This window comes from Malaclemys terrapin, chromosome 6, assembly GCF_027887155.1.
Source record: "Malaclemys terrapin pileata isolate rMalTer1 chromosome 6, rMalTer1.hap1, whole genome shotgun sequence".
Classification (NCBI taxonomy): Eukaryota; Metazoa; Chordata; order Testudines; family Emydidae; genus Malaclemys; species Malaclemys terrapin.
This window is the reverse complement of record NC_071510.1, coordinates 8,090,271-8,105,394: the sequence shown is the minus strand read 5'-3', so window position 1 is coordinate 8,105,394 and position 15,124 is coordinate 8,090,271. Positions and strand designations below refer to the sequence as shown.

General features: G+C 51.4%; 2 protein-coding genes across 2 annotated transcripts in view; one reads left to right on the top strand and one right to left on the bottom strand.

Annotated features, from left to right (window-relative positions):
- Nucleotides 1–3,571, bottom strand: part of LOC128839216 (protein regulator of cytokinesis 1-like) — a 48,424-nt gene extending 44,853 nt beyond the window's left edge. Inside the window, exons 1-2 of the mRNA XM_054032005.1 lie at nt 3,471–3,571; nt 3,172–3,304 (exon numbers count right to left, since the gene is read on the bottom strand). Of these exons, the coding sequence (XP_053887980.1) occupies nt 3,172–3,304; nt 3,471–3,493 (156 nt within the window). The 5' untranslated portion in view covers nt 3,494–3,571. The remainder of the gene's footprint in view (nt 1–3,171; nt 3,305–3,470) is intronic.
- A 3,424-nt stretch (nt 3,572–6,995) lies between these two features.
- The window catches only part of IDUA (alpha-L-iduronidase), a 74,910-nt gene continuing 66,781 nt past the window's right edge, over nt 6,996–15,124 (top strand). The window contains exons 1-2 of the mRNA XM_054032004.1: nt 6,996–8,053; nt 14,265–14,405. Coding sequence (XP_053887979.1) covers nt 7,911–8,053; nt 14,265–14,405 — 284 coding nt within the window. The 5' untranslated portion in view covers nt 6,996–7,910. The remainder of the gene's footprint in view (nt 8,054–14,264; nt 14,406–15,124) is intronic.

The following is a 15,124-nucleotide window of genomic DNA, read 5'->3' as shown; positions in this document are numbered from 1 at the left end:
AAATCTTTCCTCTGTGCTGTATTTTTAATAAATTTTAAAGGCCAATGCCTCTAAGCTCAGGACATGACTAGTCTTCAAGTAATAAACCCGTATGAACCAAATCTTGCACCAAGATTTTACCTAAATTAAGAAACTGAGTAAAGAAAACTGTACATCTGTGTAGTTCAAACTAGTTAGCCTGGACAAATTTTTTGTTGACTTAAGTGTCATCATGATCAGAAAAAAAAAAAAAAAAACAGTAAAAATGATCACTACCCAATCAGCAAAGCAGCTCCCTATGTGTATTTAGATTCAATGTACTGACCACCAATTAATTTATTGCTTCTTCCATCACTGCAGAGCTAGTATACTTACGTAGATGTAGTGAATTCCATGGTACAGAGCTGGCTGAATCCCCATAGGGGACAATCTGTTTTAACTGGACCCAACCATTGGATCCCACATGTTTCTGAAGCTGGGTCTAAGTGTGTGGAAGCTGCTGTTTCCATCTCTAGCCTCTAGGGTACTTCCGGGTGCAGATCTGTCGGGGCCACTTCCTTGGGCTGTAGGACTCCACAATCCAACTCCCCTAGCGCCTAAGACCTCTAGCTCATTTTTGATTTGGCACCTGTTGCACTACTTCATACATTTAGAATGGCCATCCATATGGGGTATACCAAGCTTACATTCCCTTTCCAACCAACAACTTCTAAGGTTTCATTCTGGAAAGCTAGGATAACCATACAACCTCAGTCTGTTTTGTAGTAAGCTTGGTGTCAGCTCAAATCTCTATACTAATGTGAGGAGGCAGAAACTTAGGTGCTTTGTACAATTCAGTTTTAGCGCATCAATAACTACCATGTACAAGAGTGTAGGAATGAAGGAAAATGTGTGCTTTGTAGTTTAAGTAAAACAAAAGTCAGTTAGCCATTGTGGGAAGTCTGTAAGGAAAAATATGTAACTGGCAAGATAAGTTGTAAAAATGCCGAACTCAATGTAGCTCATAAGAGAAAAGAAGTTTCTAGTTATCAGAGCTGATTCTAATAGACAAAGAAAAGTTGATCCCTGACACACCAATGCTATCTTGAAGAAAAGGGCTCAGTCATAACTCTTGTCTATGCCAAGCAGAAGCGTTCCCAACCCAAAACTGGTTTTTAGCTAAAGTCAGGAATTGGCAATCACTTGTTTGTTAAAGGGTATAAAAAGGTGAACTCTTGGGGGTTCATTACTAATATCTGCCTGACCAAGTTAGAGTAAACTAACATAGGTCTAAGCACCCCTGATTTAGTCCATTTGTGTCTTAATTAAATGCTTATGAACATCTGTTACTGGTTGGATGTAGTAATTGCTTGTTACGTAGGCTTTTTAGACATGTTTAGAGCAATTGCATAAATATAATTTCGTTTTTGGATTTAATAAAAATATGATCAAATTGGTGTCATGGTGGTATCCTGTACCAATAATTATTCCAACAAAAAAGTATAGTTTTAAAGATACCTGGAAGTTACTGTTCTAACCCTGTTCACAGTTGCTCAGCCTTCCAAAGCCTTTATCTTTCTATCTGAAGTTTTTCATGCATAGTCTGAACAAAACTTTTCCAGGCACAATACATGAGAAAAAACTTTTACCAACTTAAGTGTTGAAATGGCCAAGTAGAGTTGAAATTCTGCATAGAGTAGAGTGATTTTGAGTGTGCTGATAAAGATTTGTTTTATTTGACCAAATTGCAACCCATTTAAAATGACTCTGTGCATGCACAGCTAAGGCGGCCAAACAGGACATGCATGTGACAAATCATAGAAGATTAGGGTTGGAAGAGACCTCAGGAGGTCACCTATTCCAACCCCCTGCTCAAAGCAGGACCAACCCCAACTAAATCATCCCAGCCAGGGCTTTGTCAAACCAGGCCTTAAAAAGCTCTAAGGATGGAGATTCCACCACCTCCCTAGGTAACCAATTCCAGTGCTTCACCACCCTCCTAGTGAAATAGTGTTTCCGAATACCCAACCTAGATCTCCCCCACGGCAACTTGAGACCATTGCTCCTTGTTCTGTCAAATCTTCCTGTGCTGTGAGAATTTGAGAGAAAATATTCCTAATGGGAGAGTCCTGTCTCATTGATTGTTTATTTTCTAAGGCAAGAGCTGCAGGGCTAGTGAGGTTTGGAGAAGGTTGAGGAGAGAAAAGGATCTAATATGGTAAGAAATGGCCTGCAAGGTGTGTAGGACACAGTGCTCTGCTTCTATGTAGCAGAACAGAAATGTTATAATGCAAAACTTTATTTTCAAAAGAGTTCATCTAAAAACTACATTGGAAATATCCCAGTTGCAAAATGAAACACTCAACGGTGTGAAAATGGTATTTATATGGCCCTCGTTACAGTAGTATTTATAACCTTTAATGTATTTCTTCTCACAGGACCACTAGGAGGTAAGGAAGTACTGTTATATCCATGTCAATCACACAAAAAAGCCCTTGGGGGAAATGTACAGGTCACACAAGAAGTCTGTGACAGAACAGGGAATTAAACCCAAACCTCCCGGGTTGGATGCTATGGACTTACCCTTCCACTGCTGCCTCTGCACAGGGGGTTGAGAGTTGAGGCTACATACAAAGCTGCAGCTCTGGCATTCTCCGGCTTGCGTGCTGGACAGATCAGGATGGGCAGGAGTGCCCAGGAAAGTGCATCCAGCAGCAGGTGGGCACCACTGCTTAAAGTGGGCCAGGTTGCAAACCAGGAAATAATATTTTTGAGACGGCAGATAGGTCACTGACAGGCACATGATTTTAGTGCCAGCTGGGAGAACTCCCCCCGCTGTATGGCTGCTTTCCCCACTTGCCCACCTCCTGGAGCAGAGAAGACGGGTAGGGCTGGTGCAGGAAGGAGGCAGAGCCCCCCAGGGTGGGACTGCCCTTCTCACAGGAAGCAAGAGCGAGAGCCCAGCAACTCAGCCCCTCCTGTTACCCCACCCCATTGTGAGCACTGGGTCTGGTCCTCTGCAACAGCCCGTCTGGGAAGGGGGAGGAGCAGAGGGGCCCCAGCTGCAGCCCCCACAAGCAGGGAAGAACCCCAGGAGGAGGCAACAGGGGGAGGCTGAGCAGAGCCCATTGAGGGGGAAACGAGGAGGGGGCAGGATTGTTGCTGAGGAGGGGTGAGGACCCCCCCCCCACACACACACACACCCCGCCTCACCTCGATGTGCTGCTTGACGGCCTGCATGCGCTCCAGCTGCATCTCCTCCTTGATGCCGATCTGGTGCCAGATGTCCAGCAGCTTCCCCAGGGCGTGGTTGACGCTGCTCACCAGGGAGGAGGCCAGGACCTCGCTGAGGGGAAACACCTCGTCAGGCCGGGGAAGGGGGGCCGGGGTGCGGAGGGAGACACGGGGGTCCCCCCAGCCCGGACGGGGGAGGGGCTGAGCAGGGGGCCCGGGGAGCAGTGGTCACCCAGGACAGGCAGCCCCGCCCCCCTTCCCGGGGGTCCCCCACTCACCTCTTGCGCGGGGTCCTCGGCATCCTCGCGGCGCGTGCGGGGGGGGGTGTCTCAGCCTCTCGGGCGCGCGGCTGAAGCGGCTCTCTCCCGGCTAACGAACCTAACGGCAGCCCCCGGGATTCAAACCGGCCGCACAACACGGAACCGCGCCTGGATTGGCCGAACACCCAGCCACGCCCAGCTCGTCTCTTGTGGCAATCCTCCCCCCACCCTCGTGTGACGTACAGAGCGGTGCCCGGATGGAAGTCGGCGTTCTATGTTGGCCACGCCCACCAGCTATCGCACTGGGGAGCAGACATGACGTCAGGAAGGAAGGCGGGGCGCTCTGGGCAGGGGCCAATGGGAATCGAGATCCCTTGTTTTCCTTCTCGAAAAGAACCACGCGGAGGTGGGATCGTGGGTAGAAGGTCATGTGACTAGGGAGCGGGGGGAGGGGAGAATGTGGGGTAGGAAATCTCCGCGGCACCGCGGGATTATGTAGGGTCTCTGGGGAGTATCGTGGGTGGCTGTAGGGGATATGGGGTCTCTGGGGAGTATAGTGGGTGTCTATAGGGGATATGGGGTCTCTGGGGAGTACAGTGGGTGTATGTAGGGGATATGGGGTCTCTGGGGAGTACAGTAGGTGTTTGTAGTGGTATAGGGTCTGGGAGCATAATGAGTGTGTATAGGGTCTCTAGTGGGCTTGTGGGGGTTATAGGGTTTCTGCGGGGGTATAGTGGGTGTAAGTAGGGGTATACAGTCTCATTGGGGATGCATCCAGACCATACAGGGGAGAATGCCTGTGTGGGGTAGATTGGGGTGTTTGCAGAGGGGAGTGTAGGGAAGGGAGTTCTATGTGAAGACGTGTACAATGATGTAAACACACCTGGAGTTCCCCTCAAAGCCATTTAACTGCCCATCTGACCCTCCAGCAAGTATTCATATATAGCATCTGTCCCAAAATGCTGTCCTGTTTGTTGGGGTAGGAGACATTGCTCAGGAGGGTGAGAAATCCTACACCACTGAGTGGCGTACTTTAGCCAACCTAAGTCCCCGTCTAGACAGTGCTAGCTCTCTTGAAGAATTCTTTGGTCTAACGAACTGCTGTCTCTTGGGAAAGAGGATTACCTATGCCAACAGGAGAATCTCTCCTGTCAGCATAGATAGTATCTATACTGAAGCCCTACAGCTGTAGTGTTTTAGGTGAAGATAAGCCCTCAGGAATAGTGGATAAAGGTTTCCTCTTTAATAACCAGGGAAACCTGTGATGTGCATGCCTGGGCTTTGCAACCTGGGAACTCCCATTGTTTGCCCAATGCCTGCTTCTCATGTACAAGGTGTTACACCACGAAGCTCAACACACTGGCATTGCCGTCCTACCAGGGCACTACAGTGTTGCTTGAGTGACTCTATTCTTTCCTTTCTGACAAAAGCCAGAGAGTAGTATTGGGCAATTGACTATCTCCCCTGAAAGCTCTTTCATGCAGTCTGTAAGGCCTGGTCTACACTACAAAATTAAGTCGACTCAGTTAGGTTGACGTACAGCCACCACAGTAATTACTATGGTTTTTCATGTCCACACTATGCCCCCTCCGTTGGCAGCACACATCCTCACCAGAAGTGCTTCTACCAATTTAACTGACAGTATAGGGCATTGTGGGGCACTGACAGCTCCCATGGGCTCCGGCAGTCAGCCCTGCATAGGACTGAGAGCTCAGGCAGTCAGCCCTGGGTCAGTGGGGCTCCAGTGGTGAGACCTGCGCAGGGCTCATAGCTCAGGCTCTCAAAGGCAGCAACAGGCCATGTAAGTTACGCATTGTCTACATCAGCAGTTCTCAACCTGTGGCCACATGTGGCCCAATTAGCACTGGTCTGGTCTGGCAGGGGGCGGGGCTGCCTGAGGGGGAGACAGCATCTGGCAGCCTGTAAAAGTGCTCCTGCCATCCTGGGGCTGGTGAGTGCCATAGGCAGGCAGGGTGCAGGAGAGTGGGTCTCTGGGCAAGTTGGGGGGAGGAGCTCTGAGAACTAAGGGTTTGCAGGGGTGCTGCAGCACCCCCAGGTTTTAGGTGAGGCTCCACCCCAGCCCTGTGCCTTGCGCTCTGCACCTAGCCGGGTGCTGGAGGTCCTGGCTGCCTGGCCTGGTGCAGCAGGGTCCAACTCCCAGCTGTCCAGTAGGTCCAGCGGCGGGGTACAGCTCTCAGCTGCCACCGGGCCCTGCATGGCAGGGTCCAAGTCCATCTGCTGCCCAGCGTGATCTGGGACGGGGCTGGCTGCTGCCTGGCCCCGCGTAGCAGCCAGCTGATGCCTGGCCCCACACAGCAGGGTCTGGGTGCTGGCTTCCACCTGGCCCACACAGACACTGTTGACTTAACTACATCAACCTAAGCGCTACGCCTCTCGTGGAGGTGGAGTTATTATGTCGGTGTAATGGGTGACTTACATCGGCAGAAGCAATGGTGTAGTATGGACATTTACAGAGTTAGGTCAACATAAGCTGCCTTACGTTGATCTAGCAACAGAGAGTCCTGTGGCACCTTTAAGGCTAACAGAAGTATTGGAGCATAAGCTTTAAGCTTTCGTGGGTGAATGCCCACTTCATCAGACGCAAGACATACGTTGATCTAACGCTAGTGTAGACCAGTACTAAATGTACATCCAGTTAAGTCATAATGTACTTCTGGCAGTAGCTGAATCTGCGAAGGACAGAGCTGTCAGAAGCCGACAGCAGGACTCACCCAAACTGGACACCATCAAATTAGGCCTGAATGAAGACTGGGAGTGGATGGATCACTACAAGAACTAAAAAAAAAAAAAACCTAATTTCCCCCTACTGTTACTCACACCTTCTTGTTAATTGTTTGAAATGAGCCACCCTGATTACATTGCCCTCATTACCACTACAAAAGTGATTTTTCATCCTGTTGATAATAGCCCACTTTAATTGAACTGTCTCGACCCCCCACTTGGTAAAGCAACTCCCATCTTTTCATGTACTGCTATATATATATTCCTACTGTATTTTCCACTCCATGCATCTGATGAAGTGGGTTCTAGCCCATGAAAGCTTAGGCCCAAATAAATTTGTTAGTCTATAAGATGCCACAAGGACTCCTCGTTGTTTTGTGTTAGTCCCTCGCCTTAGGTGAGTTTATTTTCCAAACACCCTTACTGTAATAGGACAGGAAGGATGTAGAAAGGGGGAGGGGAGGGGAGAAACAAAGACAAAACCAGCAGAGATGATAAATATTGAAACAAAGTCAATGAAAAGAAGCAAAGTGAAAATGAAAAGTAAACTAAGCCGTAACAGACAGATTCAAAGAGAAAGCAAAAACTGGAAAACAAAAATGCACCCCCTCCCTCCAAAATGCAAAGGAAGAAAAAAAAACCCCACATTTAAAGATGGGAGGGGGGAAGATATGGAAAGACAGATACACTGAAAAGAAAGACACTATATAAAATCGCTTCAAAGTATTAAAGGGAAAAGGTGTGGTTACAGCACACAGCCACTGCAGAGTATGTGGGAGCAGAAAACATCTTTATTTCTGCTTTGTTATGAAACCCGAATTCCTCTCTAACATATACTTTTACAGTATTGCCCCATTTTTACTTTGGGGACAATATTACGTGTTTCATAACTAAAGTTCCTATTTAAGAATGTTTTCCTACCATACAAATCTATTATCCTGGAGCATTTGTAAAATACCTTTGCTTCTACACCCTGAAATCCAGGGGGCTTCATAGGTAACACTGGATATACCTTACATAACATTTCACTTCCACTCACTGCCAAGAATAACAATTCAAGTTTTCACACCATTTTGAAATACTCCGTTTCCTCATCCCTCCGCCCAATTCTCGACCCTGTGGCACTTCTCCATCCTCCTGGTTCGAGGGAACTGTTGCAAAGGTTTTCCCACGGGCCCCTGATGGCAGTGCGCCTCTGCAAGCTGTTGAAAGCTTCTGAACTCGAGTGCCCAAGGAGGGCTACCGGGGTGTACTCCATCCGGGGTCCCTGCTTCTGGGTGAGCCAGCCACAGGACAACCCCTCTCTGCACAATCGGATCCACAAGTAAAGCACCGAATTGCTATCATAACCCGCCCAGGATCTGGTTCCAAGCACCTTTTCAGCCCCGCTGGCTTCCCCGCGGCGGGTTCCAGTCCCTGTTTCTTCCCTACGGGTGCAGGTCTGCCTTAACACGGCAGATCTGGAAAGCAGGAAGTAAGTAGGGGGAATCATGTGTGTAACACGAAGAGGGGCGGAGGGGTGTCCAGGGCGCAGCTTTTGCTTTCGCTGGAGTCGCTAAAGGGAGAATCTCTCCCACCCCTGGACCAGGAGAGCGGCGGACCTGCGAGCAGAGCCCCGCGGATGCCTGGCTGGGGGGGACCCCGTGGGACAAAGCCTGTTGGGGTGCCTGCTTCTCAGCGAGAGCTCCGAGCCTGGGCCGGTGTGGCCCGTTTCCCATGGGGTCGGTTCGGAGCTGGGAGACCGGAATAATAATCCTGCACCTGGTGCTCGGCGCGGGCTTGGGATCTTACGTGCTCCACGTGGATGTGTCGCAGTTCGAAAGGCCCCTGAAGCACTTCTGGAAAAGCACTGGCTTCTGGTAAGCGCCCTTTGCTTTCTGAACACACCCGCATCCAACTCGAGAGCAAGCTTCCTCCTGAAGTTCCTGCCGCCTGTAGGAAAGCCAGGCTGCTCTGCCTTTCCATAGTGCATTGGTGCCCCGCAGGGGGTAGTCCAGGAGGGAGGAGGGGTTTTTCTTTATGGCCTAAACAGCCCCTGCAGATAAGCTAAACCGGGCTTGTAAATTGGAGAAAGATTTTCAGGGTCTGCTTTGCAGACGTCAAAGCATCATATCCTGTCCCCCCCTCCAGCCCCCACACTTAGCTACTGATTGCTAGTTTCTTCTAGTGCAGGGGGGTTGCACACCTGTAGCAGAGCAGAACATGGCCCACTATTATATTCCTAGAGCTAAGTCTCAAGCAGCAAACTGGTTCTTAGGACAGGATAGAAGATTCAGCTGAAAGCTATTTCCCCACCCCTTTCCGGGGCCTGTGAACATGCAGGGCCTTCTCCCAGGACAGTACACGCTGGCTTAACAGTCAGAACTCATGCATCACTTTGGTGTTTTAATTGTGCTCAGAGCCCCAAACAAACCATAGTCCACTTTTCTCCTGAGCTGACTTTTTCAAGGGGCTTTTCCCAGCAAGTGCACCTCTCATCCCCTCACCTTGTTTTTGCCTTAGAGACTCTACATCTGTCTTCTTGCATTGGATAAATAGTCTGCCAGCCCGTCTGAGGCATCAGAACCTGCTCCATCTTGATGGGGGTCCAGGAACCCAGCATATTGTAACAGGCTCACCTATTTACTGCCCCCTCCATGGATAGGATTGTACTGCTCTGCCTGACCCCGAAGTAGACAGTCAAACGAATATGTGGCATCTTACACGAGTATCTATCACATTGCTCGAGAAATGTGAGATTCCTTTTCCAGTCAAGCATCCTAGGGAGCGAGAGTTCCCAATCCACACCATTGCCACATTACTGGTATCAGAGCAGTGCCTTGGTTACTCTGCAGCTGGAAGTCTGTGATAGGTTAAGCTGGAGGCAAGGTGGGGATGGTCTTTTATTGGGGAGGTATCTTTTATTGGACCAACTTCTATTGGTAAGAGAGACGAGCTACACCAAGCTCTTCCTCCGGTGTGGGAAAGGCACTCAGAGTGTCACAGATAAATACAAGGTATTTGTGACCATGTGACCTTATTACATTATGCTGGGTTCCAGGACCCGCATGGAGATAGAACAGGGTTCTGATGCCTCATGCTGGCAGACTATTTACAAGGTATTTAGCTGTGACACTCCGAGTGCCTTTCCCAGCCCTGAAGAAGAGCTCTATGTAAGCTCAAAAGGTCTTCTCTCTCACCCACAGAAGTTGGTCCAATAAAAGATATTGCCTTACCCACCTTGTCTCCTGAATCTCTAGGCACTGCCGGTGTTAGGAGATTGGAAAAACCTTGGAAGTGAAACCTGATAAAAATGGAAAGTGTTTTTTTACTTAGACTGTTCAAATAACTCCTCTTAATTTACATACAATGTTCAACTCACACCAAGGGAACACTTGTAAGAAAGTCTGGAAGATTTTACATACTTCCCTCCCTCTCTTGAATTTAATAGCTAAGATCTCACATTTAAGATCTCCCAGACAACAAGATGAGGGAAAGCTGGAGTCAACACTTGTGCTTTTAGAAATGCCAGAACATTAGAGGGCTATGCCCACCTATAAAATAAATAAAGTTAACAGTTGTTTATCCATCAGAAAATAGCAAAACAGGCACCATCCCATTTTTTAATTTTGCAAGTCATCTTTAAAAGGTGTTTTTACTGCTCAGGAAGAATAGCAGATTAGCACCACTGGAAATGTGGTTTATCACATGACCATGCACTACACATGCACAGAGAGCAAAAAGTACAAACGTCCCTAATTTGCCAGTGTGCCTCAAGCCCAACCCAGGAGTGACTACTTCCAAGCACGAGAGACTAGTTCAGATTTTGGGCCTCTTCAATATGTGGCCTCTCTGCTGAGACCGAGGGCAGCGTTGATTGTGACTGTCATGTTTCTGGCGTGGACAGTCCATGTTATTGATTGTTTAGACATCGTCAAAGACACCAACTAGTTAGTGCTAAACGCCAAGATATTTTTACCACAGTTTAAGGTTTAACTTCTGAACCAAACCATGCTATAAAAAACATTTATTTCATATTTCTAAGTATCAGAGGGGTAACCATGGATCTGTAAAAAGCAACAAAGAGTCCTGTGGCACCTTATTGACTAACAGACATATTGGAGCATAAGCTTTCGTCGCTGAATACCCACTTCGTCAGATGCATGCGTCTGACGAAGTGGGTATTCATCCACGAAAGCTTATGCTCCAATACGTCTGTTAGTCAATAAGGTGCCACAGGACTCTTTGTTGCATATTTCTAAGTGTACAGGAAAAGAAAGTTAAAGCCAGCTTTCTTAAACTTTTTCTTAAATGATGAGGTTATTATTACGATTAGCTGAAAACATCTTGGGAACAATTGATAAAGCTCCATTTACAGTTTCCCCAAAAGGAAAGAAAAACAGATTAAAAGGAAAGCAGAAAAGGTACAAACAACAGTTCTGTTCAGGCCCGGTGCAACCCATTAGGCGACCTAGGCGGTTGCCGAGGGTGCTGCATTTGGGGGGCGGCATTTCAGGTCTTTCGGCGGCAACTGTGGCAGCCGGATCTTCGGCCGCTCCGGTCGTTGTCAGCATTTAGGCAGAGGGAGCTGGGGCAGGGGGGCGCGGGCAGGGCTGCCTGCAGCAAATAAGGGGGGGGAGCGGCACGCAGGGGAACTCCCCGCCCCAGTTCACCTCTGCTCCGCCTCCTCCCCTGAGCACGCCATCCCGCTCTGCTTCTCTCCCTCCCAGGCTTGTGGTGCCAAACAGCTGATTGGCGCTGGGAGGCGGGAGAAGTGGAGCAGTGACAGCGTGCTCAGGGAGGAGGCGGAGCAGAGGTGAGCTGGGGCGGGGAGCTGCCGCACGGCTCCCTGGGCCGGGGGGGGGGGGGGGGGGGAACGCGCCTCAGGGTGGTGGTGGGGAGCTGCCGCGGGGGGGCCCTTAGGGCGGGGGGGGCGGAGAGCTGCCACAGGGGCTTGGGGAGGGGGGTGCGCAAGGTGGAAGTTTCACCTAGGGCGCGAAATATCCTTGCACCCTCCCTGGTTCTGTTACATCAGGCCACAGTTCACATCTAGTCAGACTCCTGTTCCCGTTCCTACCCTGGTCGACCAAAAGGACTGAACTGGAAATCTGAATCAGAAGCAGACTCTAGTTGTTGAATGTAGTTTCTTTTTTCCATGTGAGAATATCAGATGATCCGGCAGAGACCAGATTTGGAACCTGCTAGAGAACATGGATGAAACCTTAGAAACTCCAAGTTCTGAGATTCTCTAGACTTGATATATTTAAACTAGAATGGAAAAGTAGAGGGAAAGGACAGATACCAGGACAACAAGCCACAGAGGACAAAAGCTGTTGCTGAGATAGGATAACCCATGTTAAAGCCAGTGTAGGTCTTTGCCTCCTTCTAGAGGTGTGGCTAAATAAAGGGGTTTAGTAATGTGAAGCGGTGCTTGAGCTAAAGCAGGCGTTCCCAACCTTGTTCTTTCTGAGGCCCCCCTCAACATGCTACAAAGACTCCAGGGCCCAGCAGCGGGAGGGGGGGGGGGGAAGAGGGCAAGGGCCGGCAGGGCTCAGACCAGCTCCGCATAGCAGGTTCCAGGGAGGGAGCACCACCTTCACCTCCTGACCTATCTTGCAGGCCACCCACCTGCCTGTGTCAGGGCTTCAGCCTGCCGTTCCCGGCTTCAGTGTGGAGGTGGCGGGGAGCTTGGGTTTCAGCTCCCTGCCACTCTGACTTCGGGGTTGGGGGAGGAAGGGAGAGGAGCTCTGGGATTCAGCCCCACATTGCTCCTGGCTTCAGCAGGGGGAAGAGGGGAACTTGGGGTTTCAGCCCCACACTGCTCCTGGCTCCAGGGGGGAAGGGGAGCTCGGGGTTTCAGCCCCGCGCTGCTCCCGGCTTCAGCCCCACAGCGGCGGGGGGGAGGGGATGGCGGCACCAGAGCTCAGAGTTTGAGCGGTGGGGCTCCGTGGCCCCCCTGAAAGGATTTGCAGACCGCCAGGGGGCCACAGACCCCGGTTGAGAACCACTGAGCTAAAGGACTAGGACCGTTGGCTTGGAAGCAGTAGCAGATTCAAACCTGTATCTGGTCCAGCCGCTAGATGGCGACAACTACCCACAATGAGTTAGCATGCATTGCAATAGGTTCTTTAGGAGTATAATTAAGCTATGCTCCCATAACAAAATAAACCAGCACAATATACAGTTCTATTAAGTTTCATATGTATATAAAAAGTACAAAGTGTATCAGGATATATTTTAGCCAAGTCTTGCAGTGATTTAGTATGTTCTCTTTTTTCTGTAAAAATGAAGAGAACTCGGGCATTCACAGGAGATCTGTATTTAGGAACATAGGACTGGAAAGGCCCTCCTGGGTCACTGTGTCCAGTCCCCTACTGTTGCCCCAACATTTAGCACTTAACCCAGCAAACTCAGAGCATATTCTAACTGTTAGAGAAAACACTTTCCTCCACATGGTAGCTATTCTGTGTGGGTTCAAAAGTGGGGCAAAGGGTGCACGGAGCCGGCCCCCTGTTGTTAGTTTCAATGGAATAAGTGGGCCCCAGAGAGTCCGTATTAACATGAGTGTTACTGTGCATCAACGAAGAGTTAAATATGGCTCAGGGTTTCTCAGCCTGCTCAGTCCCATGGCAAACACCCCTGTGACAGGTGCCCAGGGGCGAGGCACAGTGTGGCAGCGGAGTGCATGCACTGAGAGACTTGTATGGCAGAACGTCCACGTCCACAGCAGCATGTGCTTTCTTGAGGCCTGATCCAACTCGGTTGGTCAATGGACAGACCAAGCCCCTACATGACTTATGGAAGATTTTGGTTGGCTTCAGCAGAGGTGGGAGTCAGGCAGGCTGACGCTATGCTTAGGGTTACCATATTCTGTGCCTCCAAATGGAGGACACTCCACGGCCCCCGGCCCCGCCCCAGCCCCGCCCATACCCCCGCCCCAACCCCGCCCCCTCCCAAAAGTCTCCGCCCCCTCCCCTGCTTCCCGCGAACATTTGATTCGCGGGAAGCCTGAAGCAGGTAAGCGGGGTGTGGGGGGGAGGAGGCGCGGCCCAGGCTGGCCCCCCGGCAGCTCCAGCCTGGGTCGGCTCGGGCCCTGGGGTGCCGGCCCCGGCCGACCACCCCCAGCCCGCCCAGCACTGCCGGCCCCCGGCGGCCCGGCGCACCCCCGGGCCCGGCTCCCCGCGGGCCCGGCTGACCTGCTCCCCGCGGGCCCGGCTCCCCGCGGGCCCGGCTGACCTGCTCCCCGCCGGCCCGGCTCCCCGCCGGCCCGGCTGACCGGCTCCCCGCCGGCCCGGCTGACCGGCTCCCCGCCGGCCCGGCTGACCGGCTCCCCGCCCGGACCCCGGCCCAGCACCGCGCCCCCGGCTCCCCGTCCAGCCCCGCGCCCGGCACTGCGCCCCTAGTTCCCGGCCCGGCACCATGCCCCCGGCTCCCGACCGGCTCCCCGCCGGCCCGGCTCCCCGCCGGACCGGCTCCCCGCCGGCCCGGCTCCCGACCGGCTCCCGGCCCGGACCCCGGCCCGGACCCCGGCCCGGACCCCGGCCCGGCACCGCGCCCCCGGCTCCCCATCCAGCCCCGCGCCCGGCACTGCGCCCCTAGTTCCCGGCCCGGCACCATGCCCCCGGCCCCGCACCGGCCCCGCACCGCCGGCCCCGGCCGAGCACCACCCAGCCCTCCCGATTTTCCCGGACATGCCCGGCTTTTGGGGATTTCCCCCCGGACGGGGATTTGAGCCCCCAAAAGCCGGACATGTCCGGGAAAATCCGGACGTATGGTAACCCTAGCTATGCTTAGAACATTATCTCCTTGCCAATTTTCCTTATGCATGTTTGTTGAGTTTAAGTAACCCGAGACAAAATCTTCCTGCCCTGCTACTCATGGAATGATTCACGGTCCTGTACTCTGATGCTATATAAACCCAAGTCATGTTTCAATTTCCTCACTCCACTTTGCTGAGCTGCACTTAACTACTCCAGCAAAAGCAGTGTATCCCCATGGACAGGACCCTGGATTGGGACTCAAGAGGCCTGGGTTTTATTCCTGGCTCTGGCATTGATCTGTTCTGTGACCTATTGTTTTTCCCACCTCCAGTCCTCCTCTACCTCACAGCAGAGCGGATTTATTTGACCTCAGTAAAGACCAAGAGCTGAACCTTGCCTATGTGTCTTCGGTACCGCATGGCGGCATTGAACAAGTTCGAATTCACTGGTTACTGGAACTCATTACTGTTGGGTGAGTGAACATTTCTGATACTCGACAATTAACAATGGAATGTGTTAGGGGGAAAAAAAATCAAGTTTCCTGCTCTAGGAGCTCAAAGTTGCTTTGACTCATGCACATTGTCCAAAAAGACCTGTTAATACCTCTGACTTCAGCTCTTTAAATACCTCAACCTGTGTATTTTAGGTAAGTTGTACATTCTGTGACAAAGTTCCTCCTTTATCTTGGTGGTTCCTGCGCTTATTGGCAGATTTTCTTGCCTCACCCCACCGTGCGGGTTGGGGAACAGCCCAGAGACCTTCCCCTCTGGGAGAACCCACAGTCCAGGTCAATTGGGAGGTTTGGGGGGAACCCAGGCCCGCCCTCTACTCCGGGTTCCAGCCCAGGGCCCTGTGGACTGCAGCTGTCTATAGTGCCTCCTGTAACAGCTGCATGACAGCTACAACTCCCTGGGCTACTTCCCCATGGCCTCCTCCAAACACCTTCCTTAGTCTCACCACAGGACCTTCCTCCTGGTGTCTGATCACCCTTGTGCTCCTCAGTCCTCCAGCAGCAGCACTCACTCTCAGCTCCTTGCACTTCTTGCTCCCAGCTTCTGACACACACCACAAACTGAAGTGAGCTCTTTTTTAAAACCCAGGTGCCCTGATTAGCCTGCCTTAATTGATTCTAGCAGCTTCTTCTTAATTGGCTCCAGGTGTCCTAATTAGCCTGCCTGCCTTAACTGGTTC